The 14,380-nt window shown below is 36.6% G+C and overlaps 2 protein-coding genes across 4 annotated transcripts in view; one reads left to right on the forward strand and one right to left on the reverse strand.

Moving 5' to 3' along the window:
• Window positions 1-4,653, forward strand: part of LOC127448220 (TBC1 domain family member 8) — a 49,832-nt gene extending 45,179 nt beyond the window's left edge. For both annotated transcript variants that reach the window (XM_051710594.1, XM_051710595.1), the window contains one exon: window positions 31-4,653. In XM_051710594.1, the coding sequence (XP_051566554.1) occupies window positions 31-423 (393 nt within the window). In that variant the 3' untranslated portion in view covers window positions 424-4,653. The remainder of the gene's footprint in view (window positions 1-30) is intronic.
• An 843-nt stretch (window positions 4,654-5,496) lies between these two features.
• Window positions 5,497-11,879, reverse strand: rpl31 (ribosomal protein L31). 2 transcript variants are annotated; one of them, XM_051710712.1, is made up of 5 exons: window positions 11,832-11,879; window positions 11,371-11,474; window positions 6,474-6,599; window positions 6,245-6,357; window positions 5,497-5,552 (listed from the first exon to the last, which is right to left on the reverse strand). In XM_051710712.1, the coding sequence occupies exons 2-5, from the start codon at window positions 11,472-11,474 to the stop codon at window positions 5,521-5,523; spliced, it is 375 nt and encodes a 124-aa protein (XP_051566672.1). In that variant the 5' UTR covers window positions 11,832-11,879; the 3' UTR covers window positions 5,497-5,520. The 2 variants fall into 2 exon arrangements, with proteins under 2 accessions (XP_051566672.1, XP_051566673.1); XM_051710713.1 differs by having other exon boundaries at window positions 11,807-11,857.
• Between the last annotated feature and the right edge of the window lie 2,501 nt (window positions 11,880-14,380).

Raw genomic sequence — 14,380 nt, forward strand, 5'->3', positions numbered from 1 at the left:
GTGATGTCATGTCCTGTTTTGTTCCTCCAGCGTGAGTTTATTCAGTTCTGTAAGACGCTCTACAGCATGTTTCAGGGCGACCCGAGTGAAGCCGAGCTCTTCCAGGCTATCGGGATGGTCGCAAGTCTCGTGCTACAGATTGGAGAGGCGCGACACTGCGGCCAGCTGTCAACAGAACAAGAAGAGGCGGACGGAGCATCAGGGCACACCCACCCTGCTGTGATTGGTGGAGAAGCCAGTGAGTCAGATAGAGATTGGTCAGTGAGCTTTGAACAGATTCTGGCCTCATTACTAACGGAGCAGGTGCTGGTGAACTTCCTAGAGCGACCTGTAGATCTGAGCGAAAAAATCACAGCTGCAAAAACACGGCAGTATCGCGAGCGCGCCGGTCTGCTCATGATCCAGCACGAGGCAGTCAGATGATGAAACACACGGGCAGCGTTCAATAATATACCAAAAACTATGATGTCATTCATTTCTACATTCGTAGACGGCAGTTGAAGTTCCGCAAGACGTCAGATATTTGATTGTGATGATACACAAGTTTGTAGTGGACCACACGAGTCACAGGAGACCACTGATATGACTCCTCAAAGACCGCTGGGGTGAGCTGGACTCCCCGACGAATCACAGTTCATGCCACTGATTCAGCTTTACAAGAGGAAGTACTGAATCAATGCCTTACTCTCCAGTGTGACTTAATGAAGCCTGAATCTCCTGAGCCACAGAATGGCCTTAATGTTGTTTTAGCCAAATTTCCTCAGTACAGCACACTACGGTGCCCCCTAGAGGACAGGAAGGGAATTTATGTTCTGAAACAGTTGTGTATTCCTTTGCAATTATTTTAAAATTAGTGAAACTATAGTAACCACAACATTTACCATGGTTTTACTACAGTAACCTTATTTTAACCATGACATTAGTAGAAAAACTGTAGTAATGGTAAAAATACAAACCAAAAAACAAACATGGTTACCTTGGTTTGACTATGATAACACCATGAATTAATTTTTGGTAGAAGTATGGTTTTAAAAAAATTAATCATGGTTGCACTGTAGTAACCAAAATATGGTGTTTTTTTTTTTTTTTTTTTTGCAGAATGACTGATGTTCATTACCATACTTTGTCTTTCCTGTATTGTTACTACGGTTTTACCACATATCATGATTAAAATGTGGGTACTGTAGTAAACCATGGTTATTTTGTAGCAATAAGGGATGGATAAAGGCATTGTGAGTGAAAGCAAAACCATTTGAAAAACATATTTTTCTCCCTTGTCCTCTGAGGGGCTCTGTAACATTCTCATCTTTGACATTATGTGAAATTCTTCTGTTCTGTCTTAAACTGCATTATAAGCTTGTATTTGTTAAATGAATCAGTATTCAAATCCGTTTAGACTGAAGTCTCATGCCTGGTTCACTCGAGGTTTTCACAGTAAACATGGAAATGTTAGTGTATGGTTCCCTTATTTTTTTATGTTTGTTTTCTTGTTGCTTTTTACACCCTTTTACTCAAATCTGTTGTAGTCTGAACTGCAAAACACATGAAATCCCACCCATTCTAAATCTAAGTTTATTTCATAAATCTTATTAAAGTTAACATTTACACATGTACAACATATTCATAACTACACTGAACAATCAGATCTAGATTCATCACTTGCAAATGATATTGTGACAGTCATGAAGTATATATGAGAAATCAAATCAGAATTGTCTGCAATGATGATAATGTTCTAATCACAGCTGCAGTTTGTTTAAATGGTAGAGCTTTGTGAAGTTGTGAATTTGAGACCACACGCACTGATCTCATGAAAACATACTGTACCTCTCAGATCTATAGTGCCTTAAACACAATAAGCCATTTAAAGTATCCATTAGTGTGTGTGTGAACTGAAGAGACCGAGTCTGTTAGTTTGTAACCATCTTTTATAAATCTACCATTTGCCTCCAGACAGGTGCCGATAAGGACCGCGGTAAAGACACTTTGCGGTTTGAAATTCAGACTTTGGCTGTAAATTCACGATGCTCATAATGTTGCATGTGATTCTTCATGATTTGTGAATTCAGATGACATCATCCTCCGCTATCGGTCATTTACATTTGACAACTCTTCATTTTCTAATGCAAATAGCTCCAAAGGTTGAACACCTTAGAAGACTGAAAGCACACTCTTCTTGACCAGTCTGATTTGAGAATTTACTCACAGCAGATTGTGTTCCTTGAGTCGGGACGGTGACAATAAGCGCTCTTCACTTTTAATGGCTATTTCCAGTAAATGCGCAATCTGGGTTCATGCAAATTCACTTTCATTAGAAAGAGCCTGATTTGTGAAAACATTCACAATCACATTTGGTCACGTTTGATTGCACCTTACTGCTCTACCCCCATTGCCTTGTGTTTTAATAACGATATAGGCTGTCAATGGATAAAGCCATCAGAGAAATCAGCTTATAATTCTAAAAACTGACCATCTTCACAGGTCACAGTAAACTCAAAAAGACCTTCATGATTTGACCATTTTTTCACAGATCAGTTTTTGTCATTTAAACCTTTTTTTGAGTTCTTGAGTCAACAGTTTTCCTGTGAAATCAGTGTTATAGGCTTAGTGTTATACAGGTGCATCTCAATAAATTAGAATGTCGTGGAAAAGTTCATTTATTTCAGTAATTCAACTCAAATTGTGAAACTCGTGTATTAAATAAATTCACTGCACACAGACTGAAGTAGTTTAAGTCTTTGGTTCTTTTAATTGTGATGATTTTGGCTCACATTTAACAAAAACCCACCAATTCACTATCTCAAAAAATTAGAATATGGTGACATGCCAATCAGCTAATCAACTCAAAACACCTGCAAAGGTTTCCTGAGCCTTCAAAATGGTCTCTCAGTTTGGTTCACTAGGCTACACAATCATGGGGAAGACTGCTGATCTGACAGTTGTCCAGAAGACAATCATTGACACCCTTCACAAGGAGGGTAAGCCACAAACATTCATTGCCAAAGAAGCTGGCTGTTCACAGAGTGCTGTATCCAAGCATGTTAACAGAAAGTTGAGTGGAAGGAAAAAGTGTGGAAGAAAAAGATGCACAACCAACCGAGAGAACCGCAGCCTTATGATTGTCAAGCAAAATCGATTCAAGAATTTGGGTGAACTTCACAAGGAATGGACTGAGGCTGGGGTCAAGGCATCAAGAGCCACCACACACAGACATGTCAAGGAATTTGGCTACAGTTGTCGTATTCCTCTTGTTAAGCCACTCCTGAACCACAGACAATGTCAGAGGTGTCTTACCTGGGCTAAGGAGAAGAAGAACTGGACTGTTGCCCAGTGGTCCAAAGTCCTCTTTTCAGATGAGAGCAAGTTTTGTATTTCATTTGGAAACCAAGGTCCTAGAGTCTGGAGGAAGGGTGGAGAAGCTCATAGCCCAAGTTGCTTGAAGTCCAGTGTTAAGTTTCCACAGTCTGTGATGATTTGGGGTGCAATGTCATCTGCTGGTGTTGGTCCATTGTGTTTTTTGAAAACCAAAGTCACTGCACCCGTTTACCAAGAAATTTTGGAGCACTTCATGCTTCCTTCTGCTGACCAGCTTTTTAAAGATGCTGATTTCATTTTCCAGCAGGATTTGGCACCTGCCCACACTGCCAAAAGCACCAAAAGTTGGTTAAATGACCATGGTGTTGGTGTGCTTGACTGGCCAGCAAACTCACCAGACCTGAACCCCATAGAGAATCTATGGGGTATTGTCAAGAGGAAAATGAGAAACAAGAGCCCAAAAAATGCAGATGAGCTGAAGGCCACTGTCAAAGAAACCTGGGCTTCCATACCACCTCAGCAGTGCCACAAACTGATCACCTCCATGCCACGCCGAATTGAGGCAGTAATTAAAGCAAAAGGAGCCCCTACCAAGTATTGAGTACATATACAGTAAATGAACATACTTTCCAGAAGGCCAACAATTCACTAAAAATGTTTTTTTTTTTATTGGTCTTATGATGTATTCTAAATTTTGGGTTTTTGTTAAATGTGAGCCAAAATCATCACAATTAAAAGAACCAAAGACTTAAACTACTTCAGTCTGTGTGCACTGAATTTATTTAATACACGAGTTTCACAATTTGAGTTGAATTACTGAAATAAATGAACTTTTCCACGACATTCTAATTTATTGAGATGCACCTGTAATTGCTCTGTGTTTTAGTCTTTCCCATTCATTTCCTATGGCGGGTCAAAAATGACCCGGAACACCACGAGTGTTACTTTTGTCACGTGGGCTAAACGAATCGAATCCAGTCCAATTTATTTGTGTTAGTTCAGATGGCAAATGAAAGAAAAGTAACCAAGCCTCAGGCCACTGAGATGAAACCATTTTTATTAAAGAAACCAATACAAAATGGGTCAAAAAAGACCGGAAATCCACACAAAGGTTAAATAAAATGACTAGCTAGTTGACATATCATCCATATCAAAATTTTATTCGTCAACAACAAACCAACGCAATCAAACGGAGTCATATTAATCTCTGAAATTTTTCATAAATCCAGTTGTGTAAAACTAATGTTTTTCTATCATAATTATCTTGTGTTTGCAGAATGTGACCTCTCAAAGCCTAAACATTGATTTTTCAAAAAAAAAAAAAATGGTTAAGAGAAATACTATAGAGCTATTTGCATTAGAAAATGAAGAGTTGTAAAATGTAAATGACCGATGATGTCATCTGAATTCACAAATCATGAAGAATCACATGCAACATTATTTACATGTCTACAACAGTGCATAGCGGATTTATAGTCAAAGTCTGAATTTCAAACCGCAAACTATCTTTACCGCGGTCTGATGAAGTGTTTCTTTTACTTTAAGTCAGTTCAATGATGTTATCTCAAAAGCATATCTATTTTAATATTTCTGTGACTATCAATCTGCTTACATTTACAGCTGAAATGTGAAGCGTGTCATGTAAGATGATGTTCTTGGCTGGAAAAATGTAGACTGAAAACTTTTGTTTGTTTTAAGCACAATTTCACTTCTGTAACTTTTCCTTCTGAATGCTGTTCACTTCAAATGATTCACAGAATAAAAGAGTCTTAAAATATCCAGACAGCTTTGTCAACTGATGTTATGTGGAGCGTGAGGGGAAAACTTCAGCCGATGATGAAAGACTCCAAGCAACTCGATGTCCTGAAATCAGTATTCTGGGTTTAACACAAGTTAAGATCAATCGACAGCATTTATGACATAATGTTGATTACCACAAGAATTAATTTCTTACTGTTACAGTAAGACACTTACAATGCAAATGGAAGATTTGTGCTTTTTTTTAAAGATTTAGAAATTAATTTGTGGTAATCAATATTATGCCATTAATACAAGATCAATCGACAGCATTTAACACGGAATATTCCTTTAAGAACATGGACTTCAGTTTACATGACTGTATTATAATCACTTTTAATCCTGGTATTAACACACATCTGAAGAAATTAATCATTCACAATGTTTTCTTTTATATTTTTCTTTTATTTAATTTTCATCCACATTAACAGTCTGAAGACCTGCAAACAGAGAAAAACAGAAAAGTTGGAAAGGAAACAATTTCTAAAAGAACCGGACAGAACCGGATATAAATACTGTTGCTATGGAGAGCTTAATAATGTAGCATCATCTCTCATCACACAAGAACAGACATGTGACTGCTCATCTGACACCTCTCTGTATCTAAAGACCCCATGAAATGACTTGAGCAGTTTGGTTTACATCACCGCCATCAAACGTGCTGTTAGCTATCGCTAGTCATACATTCTCATTCTTGAGCAGTGTTTCCTAACCTTGTTTCTGGAGGAACACCAACAGAACACGTTCTCAATGTTTATTTAAACGCACCTTATTCAACTAATCAGTCTGTTAGCAAGACATCAAGACTTGAAACGAATGCGTCATTCAGGAAGACGGTCAGTGTGCCACCAGGAACAAGGTTGGGAACACCGCTCTAGAGAGCATTCGACTGGACAAACGTGTTCCAGAAGACTAAATAGTGTACATATAATAGCCGATAATGTTCACTTGCAGCAGATGAGTACACTAGCACGTAGATGAGCTCAATTCTACAGACTAAAACGACTCCAGTGCAGTTATGATGTCATGGGGTCTTTGAGGTGCAACATTCGAGTTTGAGCATTTTCTGTTCATGTGTGTGCAGCTCTGTCAGATGACAAATATATGGATTCAACGGCATTGGTGTTCTCACCTTTGTACGTGGTGACTGGGACGTATGTGACGAGTGTGTACAGCTTGTTCGGAGAATCTTCGTCTTCGTTACGCTTCCTTGAGAGACGCACGCGCATGCGGTACGGCACGTTCCTGCAAAACATTCAGCGAGACGTCACTTTGAACTTGCCGGTCTTAAGACACATTTCAAGATGATGTCATCAAATAAGACAGAAACAGAAGTGCTGAAGTGACGGGTTGAGTCTCACCTGACACCTTTAGCCCACACTGCCTTGTTGAGACGGGTGTCGATACGCACATCAGGTGTTCCCATCTCCTTCATGGCAAACTTACGGATCTCCTTGAGCGCGCGCGGAGCTCTCCTCTTGAAAGAGCTATGGAGATAAAACACGGATTTTACTCGCATTAATACTCCAAACACCAGTACAACTCAAAATACTGTCTGCGTAACCCATGTGATCAGATTCAGGGTCTACGGGTTTTCAATATGCATACTTCCTTACTCTACAGTAGTGTGTCCGAATCCTCAGAATTCATAAAACAGTAGACAACAAATACCTGGATGATCTATTTCTGGTGAGATTCTGAAGTATCCGGATGGACAGGATGCTTTACTATCCCATAATAGTACATCACGTTCCAAACGCTGGATTTAAAACAAATAGTGGAGAACCGCGAGTCGACAGCTGTTTCAAACTGTAAGTGATGTATACCAAAAATAGTACCCGAGAAGATTTTCGCAGTTGTTATTATGTCATATAGTTCACATCACGGACAACTGTGCCCTTCAAGTGGAGTCAGAAATATCATAATTTCGAGTTCTGAGCACATGAATGACTAAGCAAAGTCGTTTTTACAAATGGGAAACTCTGAATTCTTGTCAACATGAACTATGAGGACACCAATGATTATGCAAAATAATTTCAACCTTTATTTCAAAAGTATTAACTTGTGATATATCAGTCAACTAATGACTCAAATTAATGAAGTTGTAGAGCTGTTAAAATGAACATCAACGCATGCAATTAAAGTTTAACGTGTTAATTCTTCTTAGTCGCGATTAATGCATTTATTGATTTGACATTAGATTCTGGCATTTATTTCAGCTCCGTGTGAGTTGTAACACTGGTTGGAATCGAGCAGAACCTTAAACTGACGATTCCATGTCAATGATCAAGTGATGAAGAAAAGACCTCGTAATGCTATTTGTTGAACAAAACAAACCCAGATTAGGGCTGAAACGATTAGTCGATGTTATCAACAACAAAAAATTGCAGACAAAATTCTCAAATAGTCGTTTGATGTCATTTAATGTAACATAAGATCATATGAAACTCTAATGATTGCACACACGAGCAGCACTGCAGCTCGCACCTGACTGAGGAGAGGAAGAAAACACATCTCACAGTCCAGACACACTCTAAACTTTACAAACAGATTCAGCTGATGTAGATCAAAGTATGAGGGAATTATAATGCAAAAATACTAAATAAGTAAATACAGAAGCACTCTTGTTGTGGAATAAACAGAGCCGGAGCTGACGCTCAGCTTAAGCTAAACTTGCGTGTCAAGCGCCTTTAAAGGAAACACCCCGGCGTTACATCTTTAATGCGGTTCTATTTAACGCGTTACATCATTAATGCAGTTCTATTTAACGCGTTACATCTTTAATGCAGTTCTGTTTAATGCGTTACATCTTTAATGCGGTTCTATTTAATGCGTTACATCTTTAATGCGGTTCTGTTTAATGCGTTACATCTTTAATGCGGTTCTGTTTAATGCGTTACATCTTTAATGCGGTTCTATTAATGCGTTACATCTTTAATGCGGTTCTATTTAATGCGTTACATCTTTAATGCGGTTCTATTTAATGCGTTACAGCTTTAATGCGGTTCTATTAATGCGTTACATCTTTAATGCGGTTCTATTTAATGCGTTACAGCTTTAATGCGGTTCTATTAATGCGTTACATCTTTAATGCGGTTCTGTTTAATGCGTTACATCTTTAATGCAGTTCTGTTTAATGCGTTACATCTTTAATGCGGTTCTGTTTAATGCGCTACAGCTTTAATGCGGTTCTATTAATGCGTTACATCTTTAATGCAGTTCTATTTAATGCATTACATCTTTAATGCGGTTCTATTTAATGCGTTACAGCTTTAATGCGGTTCTATTAATGCGTTACATCTTTAATGCGGTTCTATTTAATGCGTTACAGCTTTAATGCGGTTCTATTAATGCATTACATCTTTAATGCGGTTCTATTTAATGCATTACATCTTTAATGCAGTTCTGTTTAACGCGTTACATCTTTAATGCGGTTCTATTTAATGCGTTACAGCTTTAATGCGGTTCTATTAATGCGTTACATCTTTAACGCGTTACATCTTTAATGCAGTTCTATTTAATGCGTTACATCTTTAATGCGGTTCTGTTTAATGCGTTACATCTTTAATGCGGTTCTATTTAATGTGTTACATCTTTAATGCGGTTCTGTTTAATGCGTTACATCTTTAATGCGGTTCTGTTTAATGCATTACATCTTTAATGCGGTTCTGTTTAATGCGTTACAGCTTTAATGCGGTTCTGTTTAATGCGTTACAGCTTTAATGCGGTTCTGTTTAATGCGTTACAGCTTTAATGCGGTTCTGTTTAATGCGTTACAGCTTTAATGCGGTTCTGTTTAATGCGTTACATCTTTAATGCGTTACATCTTTAATGCGGTTCTATTTAATGCGTTACAGCTTTAATGCGGTTCTGTTTAATGCGTTACATCTTTAATGCGTTACATCTTTAATGCGGTTCTATTTAATGCGTTACAGCTTTAATGCGGTTATATTTAACGCGTTACATCTTTAATGCGTTACATCTTTAATGCGGTTCTATTTAATGCGTTACAGCTTTAATGCGGTTCTGTTTAATGCATTACATCTTTAATGCGGTTCTATTTAATGCGTTACAGCTTTAATGCGGTTCTATTAATGCGTTACATCTTTAATGCGTTACATCTTTAATGCAGTTCTATTTAATGCGTTACATCTTTAATGCGGTTCTGTTTAATGCGTTACATCTTTAATGCGGTTCTGTTTAATGCGTTACATCTTTAATGCGGTTCTGTTTAATGCGTTACATCTTTAATGCGTTACATCTTTAATGCAGTTCTATTTAATGCGTTACAGCTTTAATGCGGTTCTGTTTAATGCGTTACATCTTTAATGCGGTTCTATTTAATGCGTTACAGCTTTAATGTGGTTCTATTTAACGCGTTACAGCTTTAATACAGTTCTATTTAATGCGTTACATCTTTAACGCAGTTCTATTTAATGCGTTATAGCTTTATTAAAGTTCAAATAATAAGGAAACGGTCATTTCTCTGTGCGTTCAGTGTCTCTTCTATGAGTTGTGTGAATGTCCCGATCTAAGGGGGAAGTGATTGAAACTGCACCGGCTGATGCACACTCTGTCACGGGACGCTCATCCCTCGAGCGCACACGCTTAATGCAGCTAGATTATAACGTGATGACTCGAGACTTATTGAATCATAATACATTTTGTCGCGTGTCAAGAAATCGGCGATACGCAGCTCTATTAAGAAGAGAAAGTTTGTTTTTTGTGAGTTAAAGATGGATGAGTTTTTGACTTTTGTTGTTGTTTTGGCTTGTTTTCCAATATAAATATCTAAAACTGCTTTAAAATAACGTACATTTACTTTAGCAGATATACTGCAGAAGAAACAATTGTTATCTGAGAATGTTGAATATAATATTAAAAACACAAATATTTTAAAATATCTAAAAATCCTTTAAAAAAGATGCATTGACCTGAGAAGAAGCATATAAGATATTTAAACTTGCTTTTAGAGAATAGATCTTGAATATAAGTGTATTTAGTCTTTACTGCACTCACAGAAGTGAAAAAATACACATATATACAAAATACACTTATATTTCAGATACATTCTCTTAAAGAAATGTTCTTTCTCAAGTAAATGTATCTTGTTTTAAGGATTTTTAGGTCATTATAAATGGAAAACAAGACAAACACTTGATAAGAGGATTTTTTGCAGTGATTTTTTCACTTAATTAAACTTAATAAAAAGTATTTTTTTTCCTGTAATTCAGTGAATGTCATTTAGAGAGATTTTTAAAAGATGATTTTGTCCTCTTTATTGTTAGTAAGCACATTTAATACAACCTTTTAAGTTGGTTAAGCCGAATAGTCAGTTTAGAGCTAATGATTAATCGTTGTAATAATCGTTAGATTAATCGATTATCAAAATAATCATTAGTTGCAGCCCTAACCCAGATGGGATTTGTGAAAAGCTGCATTCACACAACTCGCCGTTGTATCGCGCTTCCGTCTTACCGTATAATTTAGATTAAGTATAATTAACGTGGGCAATGAAAGCGCTAAAAGCAACAAAAAAAAAAACAATTAAAAAAAAAAAAAGTTATCTGCAAGCGCTTTTCATGTGGAGTTCAAGACAGCACGAAATCATGTGAATGCGACTTCACGATTGCCATGATTAATATTGTGAAGTATGAGCATTTAATAGATTTAATGCACATCACAATGAATACTCAACCGATGGAGACGTTTAATGCGATTGGTTGGTGTGATTTTAGTGCATTTCTGTTTTTATATTGTTGAACACTTTGTTTGGAACATGTTAATAAAACATTACATATTTTTTTTCTTTTCTTAGAGGGATATAAATACATTTTGACATGAATCACATATAGAGTTGAATTTAAGCACTTTTGAAATCTGCGATTAACTATGTAAAATTACTTAATTTAATCGCGATTACATATTTTTAATCGACTGACCGCACTAATAATTTGTTAGATACCGTGCATTAATAAATTGTGTGCACAGATTTTGCCGTCGTTCATTATGTATTTGAGTTTGGCTTCTGCAGTATTTTTTTACCCACTTGAATACGTGACATTAAAGATATCCAGAATCTATTCATACTACTCTCATACATACCTAAAGTACATACTTCATTAAATGATGTACATACTCTTGACAGTACGCGATTTCAGACACAACTCAAAACAACACATTTCCAAACCAATTCATAACTTCAACGTTATTTGTTTCTCAGGATGTACTTGATGATGATTGACAGCTGTCACTCACATGCCGTGGATGCGCTTGTGGATGTTGATGGTGTACTCGCGGGTCACCACCTCATTGATGGCAGAGCGACCCTTCTTCTTCTCGCCCTTCTTCATAGGTGCCATCTGCACAAAAACACACACACAAACACCGTTACAAACTACACAACTGCAGGAATCACCTCATTATAAAACAACGTATATTGCACAACGACTCGCTATCAACAATCACTGACAAAGACAAATAATATTTACTTTACACGCGTTTTTCCACTATCGTGTTTAATATCATGGAACTCTTTCTAGTTTCACCAATTTATCAGCGTTTAATAACTTACATATGCACCCTAACCACAACATACCCCATTATAATGATCGATTACGTGTCAACATATTCATACATGACGTTAAAGTTCAGAATATGTGATTAGTAAAGCGGATGATAGTAGATTTATTACCGATGTTTCAGATGTTGATACTCACTTTGAGCGATCAATGTCGGAAAGGAAAGAGAGAGGGATTGTGGGAAACATTCAAAGGCGGATGATGTTTACATCCGGGTCATTCAACATTTTTTTTTTTTTTTTTTTCGGTTACAAAAATAAATAGATGCAATCGTAAATATTATGAAAGGTACTTTTATTTATCAACACAAAATTTGATCAAGTCACACAGAAAACTAAATAATTTCAACAGTGAGTTTTGTTTTATGGACTACACTTCCCATAAGTCCATTCTGAGCGCCGGCGTTTTGCCTAATTCCGATTGCCCGGCTGAAGCCGATCCCCCTTCGTGTGCACGCGCACAGTACCGCCGTGTTTCCACTAGATGGCAGTAAAAAAGTGACAAGTTGATTCTAGGTCTTTTTTGTCTGCTTATTGAACGTTAAATCAGTATGTAGCCTGCTGGTAGATTTTACACTAAGGTGTTACATGCTTTACACAAGAAAATGAGTTTGTCGGTCTGACACACTCAACACTTGTAATGTTACAATGTTGTCCAAATGAACACATAAGTGTATTTAATTTGCATGATAATGAATAATGTTACTGGTATTTTATCTAAAACACTTGTTAAAATTGTACATGTAGTAGATGCCGTAAAGTTCTGTAATTGGCTCTTGGTGGAAATAAGTAATATAGCCTAGCTTTATTTCTACTGCACCTTTCAGCATTTAAGCAAAAAGTTTTTAACAAATTAATAAAAGAAATCTACACAAATGAATAACAAAAACAACATAAACAAACATGAATTCATATATATATATATATATATATATATATATATATATATATATATATATATATATATATATTTAGTCTTAATATTCAAGGGGGTATTAAATGGGCAGGGTCATTGTTACCCACCTGACTGATTTCTGCCTCCATCAATCTTCAGAATGGAAAGAAAGGTTTAGTGTACTGACACGAGCAACACTGTGTATCCCATAACATATCTTATACTATTTACTTCAACAGTTTATTTTTTCTTGGTTATTTTGAAAACTTTTTAGCATACAGTAAGTGAACACATACACACACACACATTCCATGTCATCCCACACAATAATGGTATTGCTTTATATTATTTGAGCAGTCAAGACATAGAAACACAACAAAAGGAAAGGAGAACATTAAACATGCAGAATTAGAAAACAAACATGACAGTAAAACCAAACTTATAAAACATTTAAGCCTGCCTGCATCCTGCCACCCTCATTGTTCTGCATAAATACCCAAAAAATCATAAAAATAGGTACAGTGCATTGACACAAGCAGAACTGCATGTCCCATAACACATTTGATACTATTGACTTAAACACTTATTATTCAGGGGGTATTATCTAGGCAGGACAATTTTTACACCTCTGCCTGGATTCTACCTCCCTCATTATTCTTCATGGATGCCCAAAAAGTCATACAAATAGGTATGGTGCATTGACACAAGCAGTGCTGTATGTCCCATAACACATTTGATTCTACTGACTTAAACACTTATATAATTCAGGGGGGTATTACCTAGGCAAGGCAATTTTGACACCTCTGCCTGGATTCTACCTCCCTCATTATTCTGCATAAATACCCAAAAAGTCATAAAAATAGGTACAGTGCATTGACACAAGCAGCACTGTATGTCTCATAATACATTTGTTCTACTGACTTAAACACTTATATAATTCAGGGGGGTATTATCTAGGCAGGGCAATTTTGACACCTCTGCCTGGATTCTACCTCCCTCATTGTTCTGCATGGATGTCAAAAAAGTCATAAAAATATTTATACTGTATTGACATAAGCAGCACTGTATGTCTCATAACACATTTTATTATATTGACATAATCTTGTTGTTCAGGGGTACAAACAGAAAAAAAATTGAATATGTATAAACAGGGGAAAAATGGCTTTTTATTAATCATGAGTGAAGGGAAGTCAAGTAAGTCCAACAGGACCTAAATGCTATGCTAAAGAGTGCAAGGAAGCAGCACAGAGACATTATTGAACAGAATTTTAAATTGGGGCACTCTAAAAAACTGTGGGATGCCATGAAAAGGGTAACAAATATGGAACCGTGCAGGAAGAGTCTTATAAAAAAATACTGATCTACAAAAAGTAAACAAATTGAATTAATTTTATCTTAGATTTGAAGTTCACGATTCCCACCTTGAGAACAGAACTGTGGTAGATGCCATCTCATGTGACTTAGATCAGAGACCGGAGGTAACTCCTCATGCAGTACGGTCACTCTTCAGGAATGTGTGTACTAAGAAATCTACAGGTCCAGATGGCATCTCTGCTTTTTTGTTAAAAACGTCTGCCATTGAACTTACTTTAGCATGGTATCCCGTTTTTCAAAAATCTTTGAATACACAGACAATTCCAGCATTGTGATTAAATAATAATAATAATTTCCCCTGTACCTAAAAAAATTCGTTCATTTGAGAACAATGATATTAGACCTGTGGTTTCAATCAAATGTAATGTCATGTTTTGAATGTTTAGTAGTATCTGTCTTCAAAGAAGATATTAGATTAT

The sequence above is a fragment of the Myxocyprinus asiaticus genome, chromosome 11 (genome assembly GCF_019703515.2).
Source record: "Myxocyprinus asiaticus isolate MX2 ecotype Aquarium Trade chromosome 11, UBuf_Myxa_2, whole genome shotgun sequence".
Taxonomy (NCBI): Eukaryota; Metazoa; Chordata; class Actinopteri; order Cypriniformes; family Catostomidae; genus Myxocyprinus; species Myxocyprinus asiaticus.